This window comes from Zonotrichia albicollis, chromosome 10 (genome assembly GCF_047830755.1).
Source record: "Zonotrichia albicollis isolate bZonAlb1 chromosome 10, bZonAlb1.hap1, whole genome shotgun sequence".
Classification (NCBI taxonomy): Eukaryota; Metazoa; Chordata; class Aves; order Passeriformes; family Passerellidae; genus Zonotrichia; species Zonotrichia albicollis.
This window is the reverse complement of record NC_133828.1, coordinates 20,220,636-20,248,427: the sequence shown is the minus strand read 5'-3', so window position 1 is coordinate 20,248,427 and position 27,792 is coordinate 20,220,636. Positions and strand designations below refer to the sequence as shown.

Genomic DNA, 27,792 nt, shown 5'->3' with positions numbered 1-27,792 from the left:
AAACTACTGTTAAGTTGCATAAGGCTATAGTGATGAAAAAATATAGAATGGACTTCATGTATACAGGCAACTTGGTGTTGGCTTAATCTTATTTTTTAAATTATACTGAATAATTCAAGGAGAGATAAGCAATAATATTAATAAAAGGGATGCTATAAAAAGCTAACTTGAGAAGCGGGGAAGACATAACTAGGGGTGAAGACCATAATGAAGGACAAGGCAAAATTCAAACATTTCATCTTGCACTAGATGCAGCCTTTCCATGAAATCATCTCTTGTAACTCCATGTAAAAAAAAAATAACTTAAACCTGTAGGAACAGAACTGCCCTTTAAAATGGGGCTATGCTGAGTAAAGCAATGGCAATTTTCATCTGCAGAAGATCTGAGTTCAGGATTTATTTTGCCTTTTGTGGGAGCTGTAACCATGAAAAACAGATTTGGGATTGATTTTTTCCCCTGTAACTGCTTTGAATTAGCTTTTTTTGTATTTGGATATTTCAGAAGAAAGGATTTTAATATTACATTTTGTTTCATATGAAGTCCCAGATTGATTTTGTGCCTTAAACCAAAAATGTAACTAGAAATGGGAAAGTCTTGTGTATTATTTCTCCTTTTCAAGAACAAGGTAGCTACGAATATGTAGCAACTATAATGGTGTAACTTCATTGGCTGTGAATGGTGCAAAGCTGAGAACTACAAAACCCAAAGGATACATCTGCCTTTGCATATATAAACACAGAGAGAGGTATGTATGTATACACTCAATCTCCTAGAAAAAGTAGTGGTATCACGTATGAATTGAGCTTGGCTGAATTAGGGAGGCAGACAGTCTGGGCTGGATTATTTTTGGTTCTTCTGATATATAGCTCAGTTATTAGCTGAAGAGAATCCCTGGATTAAATGTGCTTCTGACACAGATTCCACTTTGCAGCCGATCGGGGCTGGGATGCGTTAGGAAATCAGTGCAGAGCAGCTTTGATTTGTGCATTGCTGTAACTAAGAAAGAAATGAGTTAACCTGCAGGACCTTTCCAGCTGGATTGCTTCAGGGTAATTACTTTTTTCTCTTTTCTTTCCTCTTTAATGGAAAGCCGAGTATTTCCTGTGCTGCGGCAGAAATCCTGTAACCAGCCACAGAAGATCAACACTGGTGTTGCAGATTCTCACTGCAATCACAGGCACAGTAGCTCCAGACAGACCCCAAGTGATGAGCACCCTATTGACTGGGAAAATTGATGAGAATAAGAAGCTATTTAGGTGAGAGATGATGTAGTTTTTTATGCTAGAAAAGGGTTAAGGGGATTTGTTCTCTTCTCCCTGGTAATGAGTAGTTCTAAGGTTAGGTTTCTGCGGATTAGAAAGGAGAGGATGTCCATAGATTAGCTGGGGCAGTGAGGTTACTTGCTGTACTGACATCCAACAAATACTCTTTCCCTCTGGAAATTCTACATGAGCTGAACATGGCGTATTCTGTGGGGTTTGCAGGTAAGAAAATTTGCACTGTACTGAAACCATTGTTCTGCAAGGATGCATTTTCCCCATGTAAATGTGAAATTAGTTTCCTCTTATAGCTATAGCAAAGCTATTTAAACTTCTGATACCTGTTTCATTCTTGTTAGCTAAATTAGAGGAGTGTATGAATGCGGAGTAGGAGCTTGAAAGGGAATTTTTTCCTCAGTCCTAATCTTCACAAAACTATTCTTGTTTTAGAAATAGGTTAGGAAACTACCTGTTCTGGTATGTTGAGAGATAATGCAGAAAAATGTGTGCCTGATGCGGGACTGTAAAACAAATCCTTTTTTGAACAACCTAGCTGTGTACTTCTAAGTTGATTTAATATCAATACAGTGGTTGGTTGTTTATTTAGGGGGCTTTTGGTAGTTTGATTTCTTTTCTATAAGCCCAAGCTGTTGCAGTAAACATCTGGAAGTAAAGCTGGCTGCCCCTCATGACTGCATCCAAGTGTTGTCAGGGTGCTGCTCTTTTGGGCAGCGATGTTTTGGCAGCTCTTAGCCCATGTAAACAAGGCACTCTCCCCAGCACTGCCGCTCTAAGGTTGTTGGAGGGAGGCAGAATGAACCACCACTGAATAAATCTGAGTACAGAGAGTAACAGCATTAATTACCTCACATGTGCAGGTGTGATTGTGTGAAATCTCACTGAATGCCTGGTGTGAACATAACATTTTTTCAGGTTTTTTTTTTAAACTCTACTGCCTTTGACCTCCATTAAGAGGTGCTTGGGTATGAGATGAGGATAAATGGTTTCAAAGGCTTAAGTCATGTCAATTTATTCCATTAATATTTAGGGTTGCTGCTTTAGCTAAAACACTTTAGTGTGTCAAAAAGTATACGAAGAGCAGGATTGTTCTTTACACTGACTAGAAAAGAAGCAGTCAGACTTCAGTAATGACACTGGCTTAATTAAGCTTATTTAATGCAGGACAAAAAAGTCCCGAACAGGGCATGTGGTTTGAGTTGTTGAATCTTTCCCTCCATTTTTTTGCCTAACCAGTTCGCTGATTTAGAGTAGCAACAAAAGCTTTCACAGAGTGTTTCCTTCCCTCAAGCTAATCTGCAGTCTTCAATGTGCCCAATCATTAATTTTGGCAAAATTAAAGATAGGAGTAGTTTTCCTTGTAAAAGGCTGAAGTCTAACATATTAACTAAAGCAGTGTGTAAGAGCAGGGGTGTGATGTTCTGGATGTCAGGTTCTCTGGTGTTGTCCCCTTCAGAGGCTTAACAAGATGCAAAATTGTCCACAGACAATTAAAGACAATTCTGAAACTTTATTAAAACAGGGCTTAGGTTCCCTTGCAGCTCTAGCCTTCTTGTCTGTCTGACAATTAGGGTCAAGGAATTTTATACTCTGCTGCTGAAGGAGTAGCTCAGGTTTGGGATAACTGATGTCTGCAGACTTGAGGTGACTGACTCAAATTTTGACTCAAATTCTGGCACACTCAGTGTGGATATCCAGTTCTTTCTCTAACAACAGGCAAAGAGAAATGTCTTCTATTAATGAGCACCCGTAGTTGCATGCAATACACGTGAATGGGAGGGCCCTTGCACTGCCTGGGAGATTAGTCAGGTAAGCCTTTTAGCAAGAATTTCCATCTAATTTATTTAGATCCCTGGATGAGGAGAGCCTGAGCTCTGGCCTTGGAGTCTATGTAGATATAAGTCTCAGGAAATAAAGGCACAGTAGTAATTCTATGTTTATTTGAGCTCTGACCTTTCCCTTAGGCAAGCAATCCAGGTCTCTTTCTAAAGAAGCAACTCTTCCTCTCTTCTGGTAGTGACTTTTTCAGCATCTGTTGCTACTGACAGCTTCTGAAACCAGGCTTCACACTTGGAAACTGCTTTCCTTTTGCTGTGTGTAAATAGAAAACAGCTACTAATTAATGACTGAGGTGAGCTGTGGTGGTCAGAACTTGACGGATTTTGATTTTCAAATACCGCTTCTGTTAGTGTGAGCATAAATTCTGTGGTTTAAGATGACAGCAAAGCAAAACCTGCAGTAGTTTTCCCAGATTTTTGGGAAATCTGAGGTTCACCTTCAAGATAAACTGTGTCCAAAATTTCTAAACACACTCAAGTTGCTCCCACATCTGTTCTCTGTGGAAGCTGTACTGATACCAGAAGCTGCAGTGCTCTGGGGAAAAATTAATCCCTTTAAAATATTCAAGGGGCAATGATATTGCTTGTGTTTAAGCAGAATCGGAAATATTTTAGCATCTCCAGAAATGTTTTTTGTTTCCAAGTGCTTTGTCTCCATTAAGAAACAGCTTTTCATTACTAGATTTACATGTCTTGCTTTGTTAAATCCATCATTAGGCAGATCAACTAAGCTTAAAAATGGGGAAGGCAAATTTTCAAGGGGAAGAACTGAGACTATTGAAAATATTAAATAATTGCAGCTCAAACTCCATTTGTACTGAGGGAGGATTAAACTATAATTTTGTGAATTTTTGAAAGAAAAAACCATAATTGTAAAAGCTGTCTTCTGGTTAGAATTTCAATAAGATGTACCATTGAATATCCTGTAGAAGTAACTTGAAATGGATTGCCCAGACTCAGTAATAAAGTGTTTGAGTCATAATCTCATAATTTATTACTTTTTCTCCCTTAATTTCCACTGCCTTTTGGAAGCAGTTTTATGATTTAACAGGAGAGAGAGGAGTGTGTCCTAAAAATAAGTATTAAATGCAGTAAAAGTGACAGTAATGCCTTCTGCTTTTGTAAGCAGATCAAGATAATACTTTTCCTGCTTGTACCTTTGCTGTTTTCTGTCTACAGAGCAATCTAGAGGAAAATGGCTGCCTTTTTACTTTATTCATCCAGGAGATAACCTACTGTGTATTTAGCAGAATTTGGTGTAATGCATTCACTGTGCCTCACTGGGGTTCACTGTTGGCCGAGATGCTCAGATATTTGATGTTAGGTTTTTTGCTTGTAGTCTAAGTTGAGTGGCCAGTTGAAATATTTAATTCTTTAAGAGTAATCTACAATACTGCTAATCATGGCAATACCTTTACACTAGTATCAAGTGTGAAGTTAAATCAGCTAGGATGTAATGAAGATTTTGAACTACTTAAGAGCTTTCATACATAGCTTCTTGATGCTTTAGGGTATAAATGCAGTGTGTGGTGTTCCCTGGGGAATTTCCATACTACTTTGAGAAGAAGAGTTCAGAGAATTCTCTGAAGCAATCCTGTACTGCATTGTTTGCCATGAACAGCAGATTGAATAACTTCTTCCAGTTTTACTTTAAGAGAACATTATAGGCTAGTGATAGATTGCCACAGAATTTTAAGGGAGGGGAGGAATTTGAAAGAAAATTTTAGAAGGTGCAGATTTTATTTGTGGAAAGGCCATGCAACATGGATATATATTAATTAGTAAGTGCTGCTTTCTTGCATTGCTTCAAAATGCTGATTTTAAAAGCTAAAGAAAAAAATAAGGTAGTACATGCTGCTTTTTGTAATTAAAGAAACCAACAACACATTTTTAGTTTAGCAATTTCTTTGATTCCATCTCTAAAAGTGGCAACCTATAATAAATTGCCTGAGAGATTATGATACCAGCAAGGTAAGAAATAGGGTTTTCTATCTGGGCTTTTGTGTTTTTAATTCATTGTGAGGAAATAAGAGAAAAATAATGAAATCTCTGTGGAAGAAATCCTTCAAAGACCTTAAAATCTAATAGTGATAGAGACAGGGATCCCTTTCTTCAAAATCATGTCTTTGCTCAATGAAAATTCAGTAGAAACTCCAATCTTTCAATTTTAATATTGTGTCAATATTAAGAGGAATTAAATGTAATGTGTTCTTGAATATGATTATTTTCCAAGCTATATGGGTATAAAACAAGATATAAGTCTTTAGAAAAAATTACTATTTCTCATGGTGGTACACTTAAGAGGCTGGAGAGCTAGAAGATGGACCAAACAGCTTTCTGGTTTTGATGACTTAATGAAGCAAGCAAATGACAATTCTATAAAGAGATTAAAATGTCATACTGCAGTTGAGTTTTGTCTGTCTGCATCTTGGGTGCTACTGGGTGGCTGAATTTACAGGAGGGACTCAAATATATATTTTTTATACCCATGGTGCACTTCAAATGCAAATTATTGCCCACCCCTTCCTTTGTTTTGAATTCTGCTTTCTTATTAGTGTAAAATATCTGACAGTATTCTGATATGAGGGTGCTCTTTTCCCTAGTTCATCATCTCTCTTTGTGAAACCAACCTGGTATGAATGCAGTATTCAAAGTGAGTGGAATCTCCTTGAATAAAGGAGAAGATGGAGGTGCCAACAGTCAGCAGTAAAGATAATGGTAACTTCTGCATCTTTTTTTTAGTTTTCTTTCTCTTTTCAAAAAGTTCTATTCCTTGATCTCTGTGACTCTTCTTCCATTGAGTCATGAGAGAGATGAATGTGTCTTGAAGTATTACTACTCAACAATTGGAATGATTCTTGATGTTCTGTGGTGGTATGCAGTTAACTTAAGAGAGCATCAGAGAAGAACACCTGGCATTTGTTTCTGCCTCATAAAGCCAAGGAGTTTGTTGTTGTTTTATCTCTTTTCAGTAGGAGGTATGAGCTTGAACCCAGACTGTTACATGTGACATTGCCTGCATGGCTTTCTCACAGGTCAGTTGCAAATTGCTAGCATTGACCGAACCTGCTGCCTAATAACATGGTAAAATAGCTCTTATGCAAGTGTTGATTGCAGGAAAAAACAAACCAAATCAGACAGGAAATGTCTGTGCATTTCTTAGAAGTACAAATTGAGGAAAGGTGCATTTCAAAGGTCTGGGTCACTGTTTGGCTTTGGTTGGTGCTCTCTGTGTACTGAAGTGTCTTGCGCTTTTCTGTTTCTTGGGCTCAGGTGTATCTCATGTTCTGACTCTAGCGCTGCAAGAGCTCAGCTTGCTCTGTAAGAGGGATGCCAATGGCGTTGGCATGCTCTATGAGCTGCTCAGATCCCACTGGCTGCAAGCACTGCTCAAGGTAAGCTGCCTCACAGCTGGGACAGCAAGGTCACCTACAGAACAATCTCTAGGGAATAGCTGCTTGATTTTGCCATATGAGGACAATAAATGCTTCATTACACCAAGTGCTGATAGTCCTGATGGCAGTTCTAACATCAGTAGTCACGGTAGATGAAATCTTTTATGCTTTAAAGGAAAATAAAGTGTTCTCTTTCATAATATCCTAGACATTTAGGCTCTTCTACTTTACCTGTCTGTATTAAGGCCAGGGGACAGACACTGAACACATCAATGCTCAGTTGTCTTTCCTGTTCTTAAATTTCTGTATGGATATGCATCCCACTTCTTGGCCTGTGGCACTGTATTTTGTTTTGCATTCCATTCATCTGATGTGTAATTGAAGATCTCATATTGTTAGAGAACAGAGTTCTGACTGGCGTTTCTATCTTGAGAAGAATTTTATCTCTGAGACAAATTCTGTAAAAATTCTGCTTTCTTTAAGAAGGATTTTTGAAGTCTTTGATTTTTTAAGAGGAGCTTTTACTGGATAAGAATGCTCATAAGAGTATTTTAAATGCAGCAATTATGCCTTCAACTAGAGGAAGGAAAGAGGCTACAAATCAGAGAATTTATTATCAGGCTATTTACCTGTGTAGACAGCTTTTTTCCTAGGAAAACTCAAAACTACAGTATAACTGGCTAGCTACCTGATAATATGGAAAGACATTGAGTTCAAGACTCAATTCCAGATATGTCAGATATTAAGAATTGAAATTGCAGACTCTGGAGCTCTAGTTGGACTGAGAAGTTTCCAGAAGTATTGTTGTCCATTGCCTCTCATGTATGTATCTATACAATAATGTGAACTGGTCAATGTCATTGCCTTGTTTTGTCTGTCATGGCATGCAACAGATTTATGAATGCCTCCAACAGTATCTTGGAAAAAGACCAGCTCCAGTCACACTGCAGGCACGCGTGTTGAGTCGTGAGGTGAGATTGTATGCACAGTTTATTGCTTTACTTACCCAAACGAAAGCACTCTGCTGCAGTTAAGTGTTCTGGTATTAATTCTGTGTCTCAGGTCTAAGCACAGTATATAAACTTGAAACCCTCCTTACACATCTGTAAAACTACTCAACAGCCCTTACTGGGGGCACAGGGATGGCATGAGAAATGGGCACAGCTGTGGCTGCTGGACTACACAAGTCCTGGCCAGTGTAATGAACACAAATGTTAATTGTTTAATCACTGACCACGTATTTTTCTTCCCATGTAACTCTGTGGTTCAGTGTTATGGCTACAATCAAGCAGACTGACGTGACGATATTGAAAAGCTTTTTAGATTTTTCTAATTATAACAGCTGAATTCTAAATCATTTAATTAGTGGGAGAGTTAATGATGACGTAGAGAAACTGAGACCAGTGATGAAATTGGTTGAGAGAAGGGAGCAAAAACAGATTTAGAGCACATGGCACTGTGCCTGAACTAAATTAAGCCTGGCTGAGTGTTGTGCAGCTGTGGTCATATTGTCCAGTTCTAGAGCAAACCATATGGACATCCTCTGATTCACATAACGTGGGTGGGCTTTACACTGTCTGCATTCCTTTACATTCAGTGTAGCGTTGTCCTCTAGAATCCATCTCTGTGCTTATTTTCTTACATTTATCAGGTGGTAGAGTTGCTGCATGAAGCCCCTCCGTCAGGAGAGGTCAAAGAGCTAAGACGGCTTCTGCGTTCTCCACACTTCAAGGCAAGTCCTGCATAAGGAAAGCAAAAGTTTGTTCATGGAGCTCTCTGCAGAGGGAATGGAAATGGATGGGCAGCTGTTCACAAGAATTGGTAAAGGGCCAGAGGAGACATAGTTTACTAATGATAAACTAATCTGATCATGAGATCAAATGTGGACTGTGTATCTGAAGTACCTGCAGTGGGCTGCATTTTACTTAAAGCTGTGTTTGAAACACATTTCTACAAAATTTTTAATTATGGGCAGTTAATGCATATAAATCAAATTTTCCTTGAAATTGCAGACCCTGCATTCCTAACCCAAGAGCTCCAAATAGAAATATTTCTTTCCTCTTTTGAAGGTTTTCCACAAGAAATAGAGGAACTGTTCTTAAAACTTTTATGGTTTGATTTTATTGGTGAAAGAAGAAAATGTCAATATATGCAAGGGATCTGTGTTCACAAAGGAACACATTCAGTGATATCTGGTTTCTGACCAGTCACTGTTTAAAGCTCTGCTATTGATCTTTGCTTATGGGTTAGTTGGTTTGCTTGTTTGCATTTGTAACAGGCCTTGCTATCTGCTCATGATACTGTGGCCCAGAAAGATTTTGAACCAACCCTTCCACCATTGCCAGACAACATACCTGAAAATGAAGAAGCTATGAGGATTGTCTGCTTAGTGAAAAACAACCAGCCTTTGGTGAGGGACCTTTCTTGTGTCTGTCAATTTTTTTTAAGTTAGAAAGAATTAATAGTGCATTGGATGCATATTGGTTTCTTCCCAGGAATGTCATGGGGATTGTGTGCATTCTTGTCCAGATTTTACAGGACCACAAGAATTGTTGAGGCTGGGAAGGAGCTGAGAAAGGACCTAGACATGCATGGTGTGGGTGTAGGTTGTTCAGTGCCTTGTCTGCTCAGTGTTTGAACATCTGGCAGATGTATTTTCATTATATGAAATAAAACCAAACTGGATTGAGAGTTATTCCCATGGCCAAAACAGAAAGGAGGGGAGGAGAGTTCCTTAGTAATAATTTGTACTTATAAGCAGCAAACATTATATAGCTTAGCTAATCTGTTTTAGGAAAAGATAGCTGTAATATTTGAGGAGATAAAAAAGATTTCTAACTGTCAATCAGTGAGGTTATTTTAGTGTGATGGAAGTTGAAGACATTGAAGGACTTAGTAACTAATACATTACAGCCCTGGAAACTGCAGGCCTGTCAGTCTCACTTCAGTCCCTGGTAAAGTTACAGAGAAGATTATTCTGGGAGGTATTGAAAAACACTTGAGGGACAACACAGTCATTGGTCACAGCCAGCACTTTGTGAGCCGAGAGTCCTGTTTATCAAACCTGATTTACTTTTTTGACAAGGTAACCCAGCTAGCTGACCAGGGGAAGCCAATTGGTGTAATTCTTCTGGAATTCAGTAAAGCTTTCCATATTGTCTCTCAGAGCATCCTTCTGGACAAAATGTCCAGCACACAGCTGGATAAACACATTATGGGATGGGTGAGCAGGTGGCTCATGGGTTGGGTGAAAAGGCTAATAGTGACTGGTGTTACATCAGACTGGGCACTTGTCACTAGTGGGATTCTGCAGGGCTTCATCCTTGGCCCTGTGCTCTTCAACAGCTTCATAACTGACCTAGACACAGGACTGGAAAGGGCTCTGAGCAATTTCATAGAAGATACAAACTAGGAGTAGCTGTTGACTCCCTTGAGGGCAGGGAGGCCCTGCAGAGAGACCTCAGCAAAGGAGAGGGCTGGGCAATCACCAACCATGTGAAGTTCACAAGGGAAAGTGCTGGATTGTTCTCCTGGGATGGGGCGACCTTGGATGTATGGACAGATGGGGGAATGAGGTGCTAGAAAGCTGTGCTGTGGAAAGAGACCTGGGGGTCTAGGTCAGTGCCAAGTTGGAAATAAGTCAGCAGTGCCTTGGCAGCCAGGAGAGCCAAGCGTGTCCTGGGGGGTATAAGGCACAGCATCTCCAGCTGGGCAAGGGAGGGGATTGTCCTGCTCTACTCTGCTCTGCTCTGGGGCAGCCTCATCTCAAGTGCTGGGGGCAATTCTGGGTGCCATGATATAGGAAAGACATGAAACTATTAGAGAGTGTCCAAAGGAGAGTCAGGAAGGTGGTGAAGGGCCTTGAGGAGAAGCCGTGTGAGGAGTGGCTGAGGTCACTTGGTCTGCTCAGCCTGGAGGAGACCTCACTGCAGTCACAGCTTCCTGTGGGGGAAAGAGGAGGGACAGGCACTGATCTCTGCTCCACAGTGATCAGTGACAGGACCAGAGGGAATGGCCTGAAGCTGGGTAAGGGGAGGTTTTAGATTGGATATTAGAAAAAGGTTCTTCACCCAGAAGGTGGCTGGGCACTGGAATGGGCTCCCCAGGCAAGTGGTCCCAGCACCAAGCCTGCCAGAGCTCAGGCAGCATTTGGACAATGCTCTCAGGCACAGGGTGTAACTCTTGGGGATGGCGCTGTGCAGGGCCAGGAGTTGAACTCAGTGATCCTTGTGGTCCCTTCCAACTCAGCTTATTCCATGATTCTGTGGTTACTGCAATATCCATGTTGTGGTAAAAAGGCTGTATCCTTCAATGTCTTTGTGTCAGCCTGAAGATCACACTTGTGATATGGAAGGAAACTCACTGGGGTCCTTTGGTGATCGATGTGTTTTTCCTGTGCTCTTTCCTGCCAGGGTGCCACCATTAAACGCCATGAGATAACAGGAGACATAACGGTTGCCCGTGTGATCCATGGTGGGCTGGCAGACAGAAGTGGTAGGTGGAACCTGAAACAAAGTGATACAGAAAACTGAACTTGAAATAAGATGTTTGAAGTAAGACAATCTTAGCTTCTATGGTTAATCCTCCATTATCGAGCAAGATGATGTGCACACGGGACAGCATTGTCAGCAGTGATGCATTGCAGTGACTTTCATTCTGACTTCACAGATTTTCAGATGAATTTGCTGGTTTAGACTGAGTTGATGAAGAAATCCAGTTTTCATTATGTATTCTTGGCACCAATAACTGGATATCCCAAATTGCAGTATAGCATGAAATGCAGCACATTCCCTAATGGAGAAATGGTAAACATCAATAGCTGGTGATTTTAAAAGACAATGGGCTTTAAGGAGTATGTAATAATACTTTTTGGCACTACTCTACTAAACACCTTGCTTAGCACTAGCAGCTAAGCAATCTTGCGAGGAGTTTCCTTGGAAATGTTACTACTTTGTCATCCTAGAATTAATGTGTTCCATGTCCCTTAGGAAATGTAATGTAATTAAAATGTAAAACATCAGAAGTAAAATTCAACTGCAATCATTATAAAATAGTTCCTTTTAGTATTTTCTGGCCTTTGTATAGAGAAGAGAACCCAACTTACAGAAAATAGCCAATTAAGTTCCTAGCTTGACTAATATTTTTGAGTTAAAGGAACATGGAAAAGAAAACAATATTGTGAAGACTTTACTACAAAGGACAGAAAGGAGTCCCAGGTCCTCCCACTGCACCTGGAGTTTTTAGGGGTCTGATTCCAAGTCTCACGGTCTATTAATATAGAATTTGTTCCTAATTTACTTTGAGAAATGGAGCGATATGAAAATGTTTGTGCTAATTTTAAGGCCTGTAATCAGCAGATTGTAAAGATGTCATATGGGGGAGTGGAAAGGATTAAGAAAGCTGAAGCACGCAAGCTCCTTGTGACCTGCAGCAGTCTGCAGTCCTATCCAGGAGCAGTGCAGCTCCTGGGTATCCAAAATGCCTTCCTCCATACATGGTGCAGGAAAATTTTAATGCTGACTTAAAACCTGTGATATTTCTGTGTGACCCTGTCTTGCCTATTCAAGATAAATCATACTGTGATAAAACTCCTGCTGCTGTTTTCATATTTGTTTTCATGGTAGGGTTGCTGTATGCTGGAGACAAACTGGTGGAAGTAAATGGAGTTCCTGTTGAGGGACTTGATCCTGAGCAAGTCATTAATATTCTGGTATTTAATATTTTTTAAATATGTTTTCTACTTTGTACCTTAAGATTATTTGTATGCTCGCTCTTTTACACACTCTTGTACATGAGAAAGCCTGGAATTTTTAACAGAAAATTCAGATTGTTTCCTTACTGTGAATGAAGTTCTCAACTGCTCATGAAATCAGAATATATGAAAGCAGAATTATATCTAACTTCTTTTCTGGGCAGATATTACCTTAACTGTTTCTATTCCATCTGCAGCTTCTGGGAAAAATACTGATTTATTCAGCCTTCACTGATTTGTAACTTTTTCTAGAAGTGCCACTCAGAAATATTCCACAAGAAAGTAGTGGGAAGCTGCTATTCCAGTAAGAGTCCATGTTACAAAATGCACTGAAGCAGAGTGAATGAGCCTGTAAGCTACACATCTTACCTTGCAAGAAAAGGGCAGTGTAATTACTGTTGTGAAAATTCTCATGAAGAAATCTTTTGAGGTGTCCCTGTTTTGTCATTTTGTGCACAATATTTCAGGGTTCTTAACTGTTAAGTGCCAGCCAGTGAAGTATTTCTGTGTGTAATCATACCAAGTCTGTGCCATTGCCATGGTTGTACAATTTCTAGGTATAAGAAATACAAACACCATTGGAATGTTTAATCACTAAATGATGTTCCTCCCCCTTTATATAACCCATCTAACCAGACTCTGCTGCTAATTTAAATAAGATTTCAGTAGAAAAGTTTGGTATGAATCAATGCTGAAATTACATATACTTACAATGAAACATATGTTGCATTAAATTAAAAAAAATATTTAGCAAAACTTTGATGTTTCATTTTGGAAAAAATATAGTATTGTCACATTGACTCTGGCTACCTGAATTCTATCTGTAACACAAACATTGCAGTATCCTCAAAGCCATGTTCTCTCTTGCCTATGTTTGATAACTTATGTTGAATACCAACCACATTTTAATTATTTTCTAATCATTTAGGCCCTCTCTCAGGGGACAATTATGTTCAAATTAATTCCAGTTTCTGATCGGCCTGTCAGCAACCAAACAACAGTAAGAAACTCTTTTTCTTTTCCCAGACTAGTAGCAGTAGCGCCCAACTGTGTGATACAAAGACATGGTGTTGCCTGGAAGTTTGTTGCAATCCCTAAAATGTTACCTTGCCTCTATGGCTGCCTCTCAGCTGTCATCAACGTGGTGTTGCTGAAGCAGTAAAGACAGTAAGAAATGTAACTGTGTAATAAAGGCACTTCCTGAGTGATCTACAAGTTGAAGGGCTGTTCTTTTCATAAAGTATGAGATAAATGGGATTTTTTTCCCTCATTTAATAAACAGAGAGCATTTAAGGCTTGATCTGTTTTTTAAAACTTGACTTCAGCATTCGACTGAAGTTGCAGCAATATGTGGCCCTGTGATTGTAGAGCCTGTGTTCTGTGCACTCTGGACTTGGCTCCTGCTCACTCCTGTATGTTCTCTTTACCAGCTGTACGTGCGAGCAATGGCAGATTACTGGCCCTTGCAAGATCCTGCCATACCATGTGCAGATGCAGGCTTGCCGTTCAAGAGGGGTGAAATACTCCAGATTGTGGATCAGAATGACGCTCTCTGGTGGCAGGCCAGGAAAGTTTCCGATCTCAGTGCCTGTGCTGGACTCATACCCTCAAATCATCTTCTTAAAAGGTAAAAAAATCATCATTTTCCTGATTTCTGACTCAAAAATCAGCCAGTTATTCAAAATTTTCCTAAGTTTTGTAGCAGTATGATTCAGAGTGACATCTGACAAACATCTTTCCTCTTGCTGATCTCTGACTTCTTGCTATTTTTCCCTGAAGAGCACCTGTGTGAGAAGAAGCTTTTGAAAGCTTCTTGTATAATCTCAAATTGCCATTGAGATTGTATAATCTCAAATTTCCGTTTAGGAAATTTGCAGCACTTATCCAGTCTCCATGCTGGTTGCTAAGACATCTAGGGGAGTATAGCAGCTGAAATTGAGGGCCCTGACTACTAAATGATCATCATCTATGATGAAAAAAAAAGCAAGGGGAAGATAGGGATACTTAAAGCATAGTATATTTTTCAAGATGTTCTGTGATGCCTTGCATCACTAAAGATGTCCTTGCATGAGTGACCTCTTCAGCTTTGGTCAAAACTGAGTAGACCAGATTAGAAGAACAGAGAAAAAAACCAAACACTCAGGAAAGAACAAGGGTCTCATGCCTATTATTTTCTGCATAAATTGACCATTATTTTTACACTACATGAATTCAGAATCAGAGTTCTTACACTGCTGTAGCAAACTTTCCAATCTGATCCTTTAACCACATGTCCTGTGGTACCCCCAGGATAATGTAAGGCCGTGCACTAGCACATGATAAACTTGATTTTATAATAAAAATAAGCCTACCTGCAGTCTGTATAATGCAAGGTGAAATGAAGCTGGGTTGTGACTCAGGCTGCAAGAGCGCTGTGCAGTAATGGAGGCAGCAGTACTACTAACCCTACCAGTAGCACTCTCTTCTACTTCCAGGAGTCTGTACCACAGTATGGCTTATCTTCCTGTACTTTTGTATAAATTCTTAGTACTTCTGGGCTGCTGATTTGGAAATTTGAATACTTCTGATAGCACATTGGTTTTATGTCAGGTCTTTGCAGTGGGCTAAAACATTGGTAATGTTTCAGTTCTTGCTGTCTTCTCTCAGTTCGTACATGTAAGCAGTGAATCTGACTGGAGCATAATGTGCTTGTGGACTGTTTTGTTTCTTTAACTGTGATAAATTTATTTCTATGTAGGAAGCAGCGAGAGTTCTGGTGGTGTCAGCCCTTCCAGCCCCACCTCTGTCTCAAATCATCAATGTGTGAGTGAAAAGTTACTTGAGTGATACAGCAGGAAAGAAAGATCTTGTCTCTGTTGCAGGGACACTGAAATAAAAGCTCATGCAGTTCAGCTTAGTTCAAAGACATTGTTTCTGGAGCCATATTGTAACCTTCAACTGTGTTAACTATCCCCTGAAAAAAAAATACTTACTGATAATAGTACCTGGAGTACCGATGGTGGAGATGGGTGTCCCCAGTGTACCTGAGATCTGACCATAAGAGAAGCTTTGAATTCAACTTCTTCTAAAGTCTCTACTGGGACCTCACTAGGCCAGCCAGTTCTCTTGAGGAGAATTGGCTGTAAGTCTTGAGGTGACAATTGTACTGGCCTGGATTTCTGGGGACACAGATACCAGCTCTGCCACTAAGAATTGCCATTTTGGAATGTTTCTTTGCCATCAAAACTATTGAGAAAATAATAGAACTTATTTTCTTGAGGTCTAAGATAAGTTATGCTGCCCTTGAATTTATTCATAGTAACAATCCAGAAATATTATCTTTTGCAAACTATAATTTTCTGTAAATATGCAATTATTCCCAGAAAAAAGAATGTTCTTCCTGTTTCTTCTGTCCCCATTTCCTTCTATGGCTTTTTATGCAAGTATAAAATTTTTCTCTCATGATAAATCCCAGGGGGCATGTGCTTCATTCCCTAGGATTCTGTTTGCACTGATTGCATTGCTTGCTAGAGCTAAGGCTGTCTTTCACCATAATTTTATTGCCTTTTCACTGCTTCAATGGATATGCTGTGAGCAGTAAGCACTGTGGAAGAAGGTAGGAAATCACACCTGGACTGTAGGAAATCACACCTGGACTGCATTGCATTTCTGTACCTGGAACCAATATGATACATGGTTTTACAGGCTTTTTAAAAAGTTGCCAGGAATTAGGCATTTTGATAAGTATATGTGGAAGAAGCCCAAGTTCTTGGCATTTTTGTGTGCTTAACATAATTGAAATCCAGCCTTTTTTCACCTAGTAGATACATACATTGTCTAAAAGTGGAAACCTTAGATGTGCAATATCTGTCAGGGAAGTGACAGTTTGAATGGGTTCTTTGAGGAAAGAAAGACAAAATTTCCTCTTTCTCTTTTCTTCTCCTTCTTTCTCTCCTAGAGCTCTGAGAGAGTATTTCTTCAAAGGATACATATGGGCAGAATGTGATTGACAGATACTCTGACAAGTGCCCTGTAACTGGCAAATAGCTCCTGCAGGGCTCATCTGGAAGGGTGTGCAAGAACAAAACACTAACAGTGCTGTATTGTGAGCCCGTGAGATTGCCCAAGCTCACGTAATCACATTTCTGGGACATAAATTGATGTAGTCTGGGGATTGAGAAAGAGCTGAATTGATATTTTCCTTTTCTTCCCCATAAAAATAATAATAAAAATAAAAAGCAAAATATTTTCCTTGAGTGTAGCATGTTGGAAAGATATTTAAAAGCTATAAGAGAGAAAATTGTGTTCCCTCATGGTATTACTTAATAAATAGATATCTACTAGATAAACAGATTGACAGGCATGTTAAACCTTTCATTATTTCAAGAGGAGAATAAAAGTTAGATGCATTTGTCTCTCTGCCTTCAGAGCACTCACTTAAGAGTTTTTGCTCACTGTAATACAAAGAACATCACTAAACTGGAGTTAACAGTTAAAATTCTTAAAGATGTCTAAAGATGATTTGAGCTTCACTTATCTTGTTTCTGATGTCTGAGTTGAGTCGTGTAAGATCTGTAAGGGTGTTTTTCCTCTCCAGTGCTTTTCTGATTCAGATGACTTTTTTTCCCTTGTGTTGATCTGTAGAGGATGACATGCAGATTGACGAAAAATGTGTGGAAGCAGGTAACTGAATTCACTTGAGATTATTCTATTTGCTTCAAGGCAGTAGCTAGTTTAAAGCCTCATTTCCTAAATAAGGCCACTCATTCTCCTAGTGAACTTAATGGTAGAAATTCCATTTTTCATACCCTGGAAACCTCCTCTCGTATTAGTGTATTAAAATGAGCTGTTTGCAGTTCTGGTGTACAGTGCTTATAGTCAAGTGCTTTGACCAGCAAAAAAATATTTGCTTGAATGAGATGCAACTGCTTTGATTCAGGTGTTGGATTGTGGCTGTAAAGTTACCATGCTTTTTTGCCTATTGCTTATTTAATGGCACAGATTGTTTTGGTGTTGGAGAACCCACACAATTCCTTGTCAAGAAATCTCTGGTCTTGGGAGAGCAAGGAGCAAGAATAGATTTTTGCTTGTGGACACTTGAGTGTAAAGATTGGTAGCTTGAGTTGCTCCCTAAAGCAGTGCAGCTCATTCTTCCTTCTCCAAGGTAATTGAGAAGCTCTCATGGAGGGATGTGATCCTGTAGGGCTTTGTGAAGAGATGAAGCAGTTAATTCAAGTATGGTGAGCTGTATTTTGCCACCTCAGGTAGAGGCAGCTGGGGAAAGTATATGTGAGACAGACTGACAGAAGCTGGAAAACTGATTTCTGATTCTGATATTCATTAGAAGGAAAAGAATTAAATTTTGAATTTATTTTAATATCTTTGCTATCTGGATTACTAAACAAGATGAAGAAACATTTGAGTCAGGTAAGTTCCTGTGACCTAACTCTAAGTTCCTTGCAATTGTTCTGCAGTGAGAAGGGTGTCCAGAGACAAGCATCTTAGAAACAAGCAGGTGGCAAAAACCAAAATGCCACTTCAGCTTCAGGAGGAGCCATTGTGGCTTGAAAAGCCATTATGTAAAATCCTGTTGCTTTAAGTCTTCCTCTTGTTCTCTGATTACCTTAGTAGAAAGGTTTCTGTCCTCTTATCCCACAAGTGTGAATGTTTCTTCTCGTGCATCAGCAGCAGACTTATTTATCCAGCCCTCGTCAGCTGTACCCGTGCAAGCTGTGACAGCAGGGGCTGCACTGATGTCAGCAGATAATTGGATTACCTTCAGTGACATGCAGGCCTGAATCCCCAGTGCCTGTAGGAGTTGATGTGGTAAAGAGGAAAGCTGCTTCTAGATTCCTGATTGTGGGCATGGCGGACATACAGGAAAGAAAAATGCTTATAAAATTCATTATTTAATATAAATAATGTATGTATGTATAAAAAAATGTATAAAAATTACAATCAATAAGTACTCTTTTTTTTTTTGACCAAACTGACACAGGGCATTCTGGTTGTTTGTCTGGGTTTTTTTTTCATTTAGGAAGCAGCTGCTTATTAACACCACATTGAGAGTTCTACAAAACTTAAATCTTCTAAAATAAATCCTTTCTCCCCTAAAATAAAATTACTGCTAAACTTCTCATTTGAGGTATTTGGTAATCTTGTGGTGAAGAGTGTCATTTTACCTTAGATTTGCTCTTCTCCACAAGGTCTCTACTTGCCAGTTCTTTCTACACCTTCTTCTCTTATCACACGCGTTAGTTCTCTTCTCCCTCTCAAACAATGCCCAAGGCTTTTCAGGCATAACCAGCAGGTCTGCAGGGCAGTCTTTTGTTTTCAGGCTAGGATGTTTCTGATAGCTGCACTTGGGGATTACTGTTGCAAATCCTGCTCAGTGCTGAGTCAGCTGTCTCCTGTATCCACACAGTCAGAGGAATAAAGGTGCAAATATTTGCTATCCTATGTTCCACTTTAACCACTTGTAGAAGTTGCAGATTTTGCACTACCATACTGAAATAGATGCTGCAGTTCTTGCATTCTTTGGGAACTAAGAATTCATGCTCAAAGAAGCATATTTTAGATTTAATGTCTGTAGTACCTGTTTTCTACATTCCCTAAATGCGCTGGACAATACTGGTTAGATTTTTTTGTTAGAACATAGTATAGACTTTCTTCTCAAAACTAATTGTTTTATATTTGTCTTTATCTGAATCTGCAGAGGAGCTTAAAGAAGGTAACGCTAACATTTTTCTCTGTCTCCTGTAGCAGTAATCTAATAGAATTTACCTGTGTCTATGCTTTAGCAGGAACTACCACTCTTCTTGCAATACCCAGTGGCTGAATTGCTTGTTCCCTGTAGGATTCTACACTGCATTCCATACCACAGACAGGGTAGATAAAGCAGAAAGATTTAAACATCTTTGAATGATGACTCAAGAGGCTTGAAGATAGATGGGCAGGTATCAGCTGAACATTACTCTGAACATTGCCCTGAATGAGCAGTTTTGTGCCAAGGAGTTTTTCCCATAGTCATTAACTAGTTATGTTAGTACTTATAGAAATATATGTTAATACATATAGAAATGTAGGAATAAAACTGCATTGTAAAGGTACAAGTAATGAAGAGTGTATAGATGTGAAAGGGCAATTAATATGCATCTAATTTTGTTTCAATACTTCCATGCCTATGAGATAACTGTAAATCAAAGAGGGCTAAAAGTATTTCAAAGATTTGCAAATGAAATAATGTTTTTCCTTGGAACAAATACTGCTTTTAAAGACATGCTTATGTCTTCTGTATCTCATTCTTGCTTTAACAAGGCCTAAATAAAGGGAATGCACAGCTTGGATAACTACATGTGTGGTTAGGGGAAAATAAAGAGTACTTTTTGAAAAGAAAGCTAAACACTGGCACCATTCTTTTCCTTGGCGATTCATTTTCAAATCACCTTTCTCAAATAGTTTCTATACTTACTGAACATTGGTTTATTGGAAAATTGTTATGTTTGAACCTTTTATGAGAGATTTAATTTTTTAAAAATACAGAGTTTTAGAAGTCTCACCTGAATAGTGAAGGCTTCGTGATGAACAGGAGAATGAGATAAGAATGAGGACAGAAAGAATTGGAGGAAAGAGGTTAGGCTCACATGTTGGAGCACAGACATCACTGATCCAATGAATAAAAGGCAGTAATAAAATCAGGTCTTCATTTTGCCTGAAATATCTGAGCAGACACAAGTTGCATTTTCCAAACAGGCTACGGGGCATAAACTGAGTTACAAATTTTTTGTTTCTAATTTTGAGCTACTGACTTCTTACTATTGTTTTAACTAAAGATTTCTTGTAAGATAGATTTCACCTGAAAATCTTAAATTATGTGGAGGCTTTTTTCACTAATTTCAATTTCAAAATATTGTCTGGCATGTAGATAGCTTGGGAATGAAACAAATAGAATAATTAAGTTTCAAATTTCATTTAGGAAGTATCAAGATGTTCTATGTTCATTTTTTCTTACAATAACCCTTTTGAATTGGTCATTGGTCACATGAAATATTTTTATATTATAGAGTATTGTGCTTTTAAAATTATATTAGGCATCATACTTCCACGTATTTACTGAAACTCCTTTTTTCCTTAGGATCAGCAATAATTGTTTGCCATCTAGCTTTTAAGTTTCTTTTTTCTGTTTTATTTCATGAGTCTTTGTTCTTTGTATTCTAGAAGAGGAAGAATTTGGTGAATTTGGTCAACGAGTCTTTATTGGTATGCAATGACTAAAGATAAGTAAAATGTTTGGGGATTGATCTAGTTTGAGTGCTTGAATGAAGTTCAATAAAAAGCTTTGCTCTTTATATCACCTAAAGACTTAGTAAATGGAATACAGCTTACTGTGTTTTCCAAACATCAGGAAGTTTCTTTCTTCCTAATAATGTTCAATATCTGCATTTAAATCTTTCTTCCTATTAGGTTTCTACAGAGACTTGGCCACTGCTATTTAAACTTGATTAATTTTTCTCAAAAGTAATGTCTGTTATCCACTGAGAATAATCATGAGGGCTTTCATTAGAAAAGTGCACCTATATGTGAAGTTTTCAGAGTTGGATGGTCAAGTGGAGAAACAAACCTACCTCTATGGTTATTAAACCTAGTGACCTTTAAACTACATGTTCTGGAGGCTGGAGCAAATGTTCCAGACTTGCCTCGTGCGCATGAACCACTTACACTATCAAAAGAAGTTGACCTGTTCCCTAGGGATACCTCATGTAGTCAGAAACTTCTTCTCCAGCTTGTCTGGGGGATCTTTCAGAAGTCTTTAATTCCAGGCTAATTTTCAGGTGCCTTTCAATGGGATTTTACCTACTCTGTAGCTGTCATTTAATGCTCAGAGATTCTACCAAGCTGTCATATCAAGTGCAGCAATGAAATTCACTAACATCACCTTGCAAAAACCTCAGTAAAGGTAATATATGTTGTGTGCCTTAGCAAGAGGCCCTCTGGGCTCCAGAGCCACTTGTCTGCAGTGGGCTGTGTTTGCCAGCGGTGTGCCTTTGCCCCTTTGCAGCTGGGTTCCGCAGGAGCATGCGGCTGTGCCGCAGGAAGGCCCGCCTCCAGCAGCAGTCCTGCTACTCGCGCTGCCCCAGCAGCTGCTACAGCGCCCTGGCCGCTCCCTACGAAGAGGTGGTCAGGTACCAGCGGCACCCCACAGACCGCCACAGGCTCATCATCCTCGTGGGTAAGAGCTCAAACCTTCGCAGGCACGTTCCGGCAGGGGTTTCACTTCCAGAATTATTGTCATTTGACACCACTATTGGGGTTAAAGTTTAATGAAGGTATCATCTTCTTTGCTTGAGATAGTGAGTGTTAAAAAACAGTAATAATAAAGTCCTTAGAAGAAGTTAGTTACGAATGCTGGTTGATAATGGATTTTATTAAGGAAATGTTTCAGTTTTATATTCAGCTGTGACTGAAAATGATGAGAAAACATTGCTATCTTAATAGAAAGATTCTTGACATGGAGGCATTTCTACAAGCAGTGTTAAATGCATAGATATAACAATAATAAGAATATTTAACTCCAGACTAGCACAATCTCAATCATGGACAGTATGGAAAGATACCTTTAATAATGCTTGTTATAGGACATACTGCATTAAGTGGGCTGCAGGCTCTCAAGGAGACTTCAGTTGTAGTGACTGAAGGGAAGATGCTGTTCTGCACTGTTCTATGGTCCTGATAAAGCAAACTGAGTAAAGGCAAATCCACTGTCCTTTCTAAGTCTGGAAGTATTTGATAAGTTTTTTGTTTTAAAATAGTACTGCTGAGTTGCCCCTGGGTGTGGCTATATTGCTGTGGAGTGATTTGTACCCTGTCAGTAACCCTAGCTGCTGTTACCCTGTCAGTAATCCCAGCTGCTGTTACCCTGTCAGTGATATCAGCTGCTCTTCCGACTCTGCAGGTCCCGCAGGAGTTGGTGTGAATGAGCTACGGCGAAGGCTGATCACAAGTAACCCACGAGAGTTTCAAAGTGCCACACCTCGTATGTAATGCTTCTCCTCTTCCCTCCACTACCCCCATTCAAACATGAATAGGAAATGCCAAGCACCTTCCTCTTGCCTTGTGTATTTATACACTCTTTGCTCTATAGCAGTTTCTTCAGCTCTACTGAAGGCAGTACTCTTGGCTTTCTTAAGGGTTAGCTTAAAATACTATCTCATTTTGGCAAATCAGACAAAGGTATGTTCAAGCTCCAGCTTCTGAAACCATTAAAAGCTTTATGGAGATGAAAAGTTATCTGCATGGTTTGGTTTAACTTTAGTGTTTGCTTTTCCTAGATTTAAAAAAACAACATTCTTGGAGATATTTCAAGTTCTTAGGGTTTAAGTACTCAGGTATGAGAATGAAGACAACAGAAGTTGGTGCTTAATAGGCTTTGCAGCTTTCCTTATTAGCCTTCTAGTCTCAGATGAGACTTATGCAGCTTAACTTCTGACGTAACAACTGAAATTATTTCTACCTGTGCCTATTTGGTTCTTGTAATTTAGATAACCAAACTGGAAATTATGTATCTGAAGCTAGCTGAAAAGTCATGACTTAGTGCTTGAAGTCCCAGATAAGGGGAAGGTGCAAGTGAGGGAAGCTTGTGGGATTTTTCTGAATGAACTTTAAAGAAAATTGCCTCTGAAGAGTAAAGAGTTGTGCAACCACTTCCAAGGCAGTTCCTGATTGCTTTCAATCACAACTATTTGGATTAAAGTACTCTTCCATTCCTAGAAATACAGTCGTGCTTTGATAACCTTTAATGACTTGTCACTGGCAAACCATTACAGTATATGGGGCTTTTGTTCTGGATTAACAAATGGAAATAACTAATACTATTATTTATGAAAATACTGATTGATAGTTCTTTGTGAAGTTCTAATTTTCACTTAATAAAGTTACAATAATTTAGTTGCAGCTGGGGTTTTTTTGTGTGTTATATCATCCTTCAGACACCACTCGTGTTCAGAAAAGTTATGAAATGAATGGTCGTGAATATCACTACATATCAAAGGAAACTTTTGAAAACATGGTGTATAGTCACAGGTGAGTAGGAGAGATGAATTACATTTTTATTACCTAAAATGCAACATGATCCAAGAAAATACAGTTTTATAGTTGGTCTTGAGTCTGGGCTCCTCCATTTTTACTGTGTATGTGTGGTGTAAATTTGTGTCAAACTAATTGAGACTGTTTCTTCAAAGACTGTGTTTATGCAGTTGCAAATAGCTCCTCCACAATTAATCTCAGAATCCTTCTAGAAGGAAGTGGGTTCTCTAGTCCTGAGCTCATTAGATGTGCTTGTAAGTTATGAGTTTAACTCTCCAGGAAACCAGACTGCTTTTGAAAATTTAGCAGTAAATCACACTGTTCCTGACCTGCAACTCCATTGCAGCATCTCTGCAGTGATGACACACGAGTAGCTGAACTGTAAGGGCTAAATATTCAAGTGTCTGCTCCTTTCCATGCATGAATCACCTCTCTAAGACAGACCAGCTCAGCACTACAGAAGCGACACTCATTGAACTGTGCCCAGCGCTTTGAAATCTTCAGACTTAAGAAGTTATTTGTACTATGTAATTGACAAGCATTGACAAGTAAAATCACAGCCTCTAAACACAAAATTCATAAAACCATGATGAGTAAAAAATGCATGTTTTGGAGATGAATTGTGATGGGTTTTGTGCCTAGTGTAGCAGGGAAGAGCAAAGGTGAACAGTATTCAGTGAGTTTTATGATCATTCAGTCCTGAGCACTGGATTGTATTTGAAGATTTCACTTTTAAATGGAATCTTTTTGAAACTCAAATGCTCTTTCATTTTCCTTCTTCCTCACCACTGATGCAGAATGCTGGAATATGGGGAGTACAAAGGGTACCTGTATGGTACCAGTATTGATGCAGTGCGAACGGTCCTCGATGCAGGGAAGATTTGTGTCATAGATTTAGAACCTCAGGTGAGTGGTAAAGGGGCAGAGAATCTCCTGGAAGGAAAAATCATTTTCTCTACATTCTTGAGCCATTGGAACAGTGTTAGTTGCTTTGTCTTGTTTTTCACTTTACCTCATGGTGCTTATTAATAATAGATTATTCTTTTCATGTGTCTTAGGGGGTGGTGGTGGTACTACAGTGACAAATATCTTGAGACAGTTCATTTTTTACCAAGCCAGCAGCTGCATTATCAGTTTGGATGGTATGGAAATGAATTTTCATACTTACTTAAAAGTAAGGATTAGTCTTTCACATGGCCACCTGTTGCATTGGATGTACATTCTCCAAGCCCTACTGTTGAGAATTCTGTCCTTCTATTAGAAACCTCACAACACCCTTTGGTAAAAGCAGCAACACTTAAAGTAATCAAGCAAAAGCTGAAAATTTTATTGTGCCTTTGTGCCTGCATTTCTCTCCAGAAGTTACAGCACTCAGTAACCTGCTTCTTCACTTAGATACTATTTTTCTTCCTATTTTATTTTCCTTCTGTTTTTGCATTGAATTTGCTGATGAAGATAAGGCTAATAAAAGCCTGAGCTTGTAAATATCTAGGATACTTAGAGCTGTGTCTAGCTAAACCTTGCTAACCTTCCCTGAATTGCTTGCATATTTAGTACTTAGGAGCTGTTTGGGCTGTGCTGTTTAAACACCTCCTCTAACTGAATGTAAGGAGTGACACCATAACTCAGTATTTCTTGGATATTTCCCTCTACTTAGGCAGAGCCAATGTGTCTGAGCCTTAGACTGGCAGTGGCTTGTGCTGCTTAAAATAAAAATTATGTTACAAGATTTGTGGGGTACTCCTCAAAAACTGAAAGTGTTGTAAGAGGTAGCTCAGGTCACACCCTAGAAACTGTCCTTTGAGTTTCTTGTTACATTTTTAAGCAAAGGGGTAAAAGAGGGGTGTTGTGGTGTGGGGAGTGTAATCTTGCCACTTGGACAGATGTGCCATTATGATTTTTTTTAGGGTGTGAGTTTAAAGGACAAGTTTTGGAAAGGATGAAGTAAGATCAGTAGCAGAACTACTGCTGTGTTGCATACTTTATTTTAAATCTGGTGGTTTGACCAAGTTTACATGCTATGATTTTCTTAAGTTTTTCTTTTTTTTTTCATTCCCTCTACTGCTCTGCAGTAATTTAAAAATACTGATTAGCATTAGGAAATGTTACACAGTAAAGGAGTTCTGAAGGCAGGATACTTTCTTCTAGCATGGAACAATAAAGAGGTACTTGTTCCAAAAGTAGCTCCCTTACAGTCAAAAAAGAACAGGTTTCAAATGCATCTTTTATGTGGTTGATTGTAGAGATCTGTTAGTGACACTGTTCCATCATTCACTGGTACTGATAGCATCTCCTAATGAGGCTACCAAGCAGAATTAAGTAATTGTGTGCTACAGTTGCTTAACAATGTCTGCTCCAGGGATTATTAGTGGGATCTTTTTCAAGTAAGTGTTCCTGAAAAAAGTGTCTCCTAGGTTTGGGGATCACAGTATGTTGTAAACAACTGGCTTTTTATGGGAATAAAGCTGGGATGAATGCACTTGAAAAACTTTATTTTACTCTTCATTTGTAGGGTATACAAATAGCCCGGACCCATGAGTTAAAGCCCTACATTATATTCATCAAGCCACCCAGCATAGGCTGCATGAGGCAGACTCGTAAAAATGCCAGGATCATTACAGATTATTATGTGAACATGAAGTTCAAGGTGAGATTTGAGAATAAAAGAGATTGTTTGTTAATCTGAGATTCTGTTACTAGAACATAATGCATTCTACTATGCTACACTGTTAACTCTTGAAAAAGCATTACTGTGTCTTTAGGATCAAATCTAATTTTTATTATTTTCTGTGAATTTTGTTGGGATTTCTTTTCCCCTTCCAGACTGGCTTTGAAGCATAAGAATTGTAATTTGTAACCTAGGGGGCTGAGGCACTTAGCTTCAAAATGTCTTAAAGGAGAAGCTATTTTGCATATTTTTGTTTTATTTTGCTGTCTTGTGTCAATATTTGAGTCAACACATATATTTACTGCTTGCATTGAAATACTTGGAATGTGCTTTGTTCAGAAGTATTATTATTTTTTTCAGTTATTAGAATGTATGCTTAGTGCCAGTATCAATCCTGTACTAAGTTCCGTAGCTAAAACACAGATCCTGCTAGTAGGAAATGCATCTCTTATATTTAGAATATATACAGCACTTTGACACAATTGTTTCCATGCAAATCATCATCAAATATAGCCTCTTAACATTTTGGAGACCTCAGTCTATAACTCTGTGGAAATGATTCATGATTGCTATGACAGAAGGTAACATGGACATGGGGAAATAAACTAAAATTTGGAATAAGAACACAAGCATTTGTAGATTTACCTTCCAGTCTCTAACATTCTCTGCCAGCACTTATCATTAGAGTAACTGTTTTAGGGCAAATGGAGTATCCTGAGACACAAGGTACTTCCTTGGCAAGCATATGGCAAGCAGCTCAGTTTCTGAGACCTGGAACTGACTGTAGCAGAGGTACTTTATTATAGCAAACTGTAAATGAAATAAAGCAGACTGACATTATCTATTCAACTCTTGTTTATGTGGTCCAAGGTGTTTTGTAGATGCTGTGCAGGTATGTTTCTCTACACAACCCTGCAGCTTTATGAACTTACTCTGTCTCACAGGAAGAAGATTTACAGGAGATGGAAGAATCAGCTAAGAAAATGGAAGCTCAGTTTGGTCAGTTCTTTGATCACGTGATTGTGAATGACAATTTACAAGAAGCATCTGCTCAGCTGCTGTCTGCAGTACATCGTGCACAGGATGAACCCCAGTGGGTCCCTGCAGTATGGATATGCTCAGACAATCAGCCCTAATTCTAAGCAGCAGGCAGCTTCAGAAAGATTACAGCTTATGTTTTACTTCAAGAATAATCCTAATGTCAGGATTGCAAGAATTTATCTTTGTACGTGAGGGATTTGGAAGAGGATTAGGAAGGAAGCTCCAATGGGAGATATAATCATACTATGTTCTGTGTAGCTTTTGAGCTTTTTATGTTACACTTGGATCCACTTTTGTACAAAAAAAAAGGAAATACTGTGAGTACTCAATTACAAGAATAAAGAAAAATCTATTTTGTTGCATGTATCTGTGTTATTTACTTACATATAAGTCCAGAAAGGTCCTTTCCTCTCTTTCTATTATGCTTGTTCTGGTTCTGTGATGCCTTTACATTCTGGAAGCCTTACAGATTATATAAAGTCAGAATGTGCTTTTTTTTTGCATGGTGTCTGTCAGTAGAGTGTTATTTATTAAGGTATTGGTTTGTTGCTAATCCTTTTTACCTTTTAGGATAGGAGTGGTGTTGGCATAATATGAATTACTCCAAAACCCAGTTATCGTCATAATACATGTAAATATATCTTTTCCACTCTTCCATCAACTCAAGTGAGTACAAACTGATAGAATGTGGACTTACCAAAGAGGAAGATAATCAGAAAATCTTTCTCTTGTTGGTTTGGTCTGTGGTAACACGGTCTC

The 27,792-nt window shown here is 38.9% G+C and overlaps 1 protein-coding gene across 1 annotated transcript; it reads left to right on the top strand.

The window, feature by feature from the left end:
- Positions 1–1,460: 1,460 nt before the first annotated feature.
- MPP4 (MAGUK p55 scaffold protein 4) lies at positions 1,461–27,395 on the top strand. Its single transcript, XM_005484236.3, is given in 22 exon segments — positions 1,461–1,485; positions 5,775–5,834; positions 6,390–6,511; positions 7,405–7,482; positions 8,163–8,243; positions 8,790–8,921; positions 10,924–11,005; positions 12,136–12,221; positions 13,192–13,263; positions 13,694–13,890; positions 15,001–15,065; positions 15,841–15,858; positions 16,887–16,925; positions 17,649–17,669; positions 18,958–18,972; positions 20,460–20,501; positions 21,301–21,471; positions 22,195–22,275; positions 23,228–23,321; positions 24,122–24,230; positions 25,837–25,971; positions 26,937–27,395. Coding segments are annotated over 22 exon segments (1,917 nt in total). The 3' UTR covers positions 27,129–27,395.
- Positions 27,396–27,792: the final 397 nt, after the last annotated feature.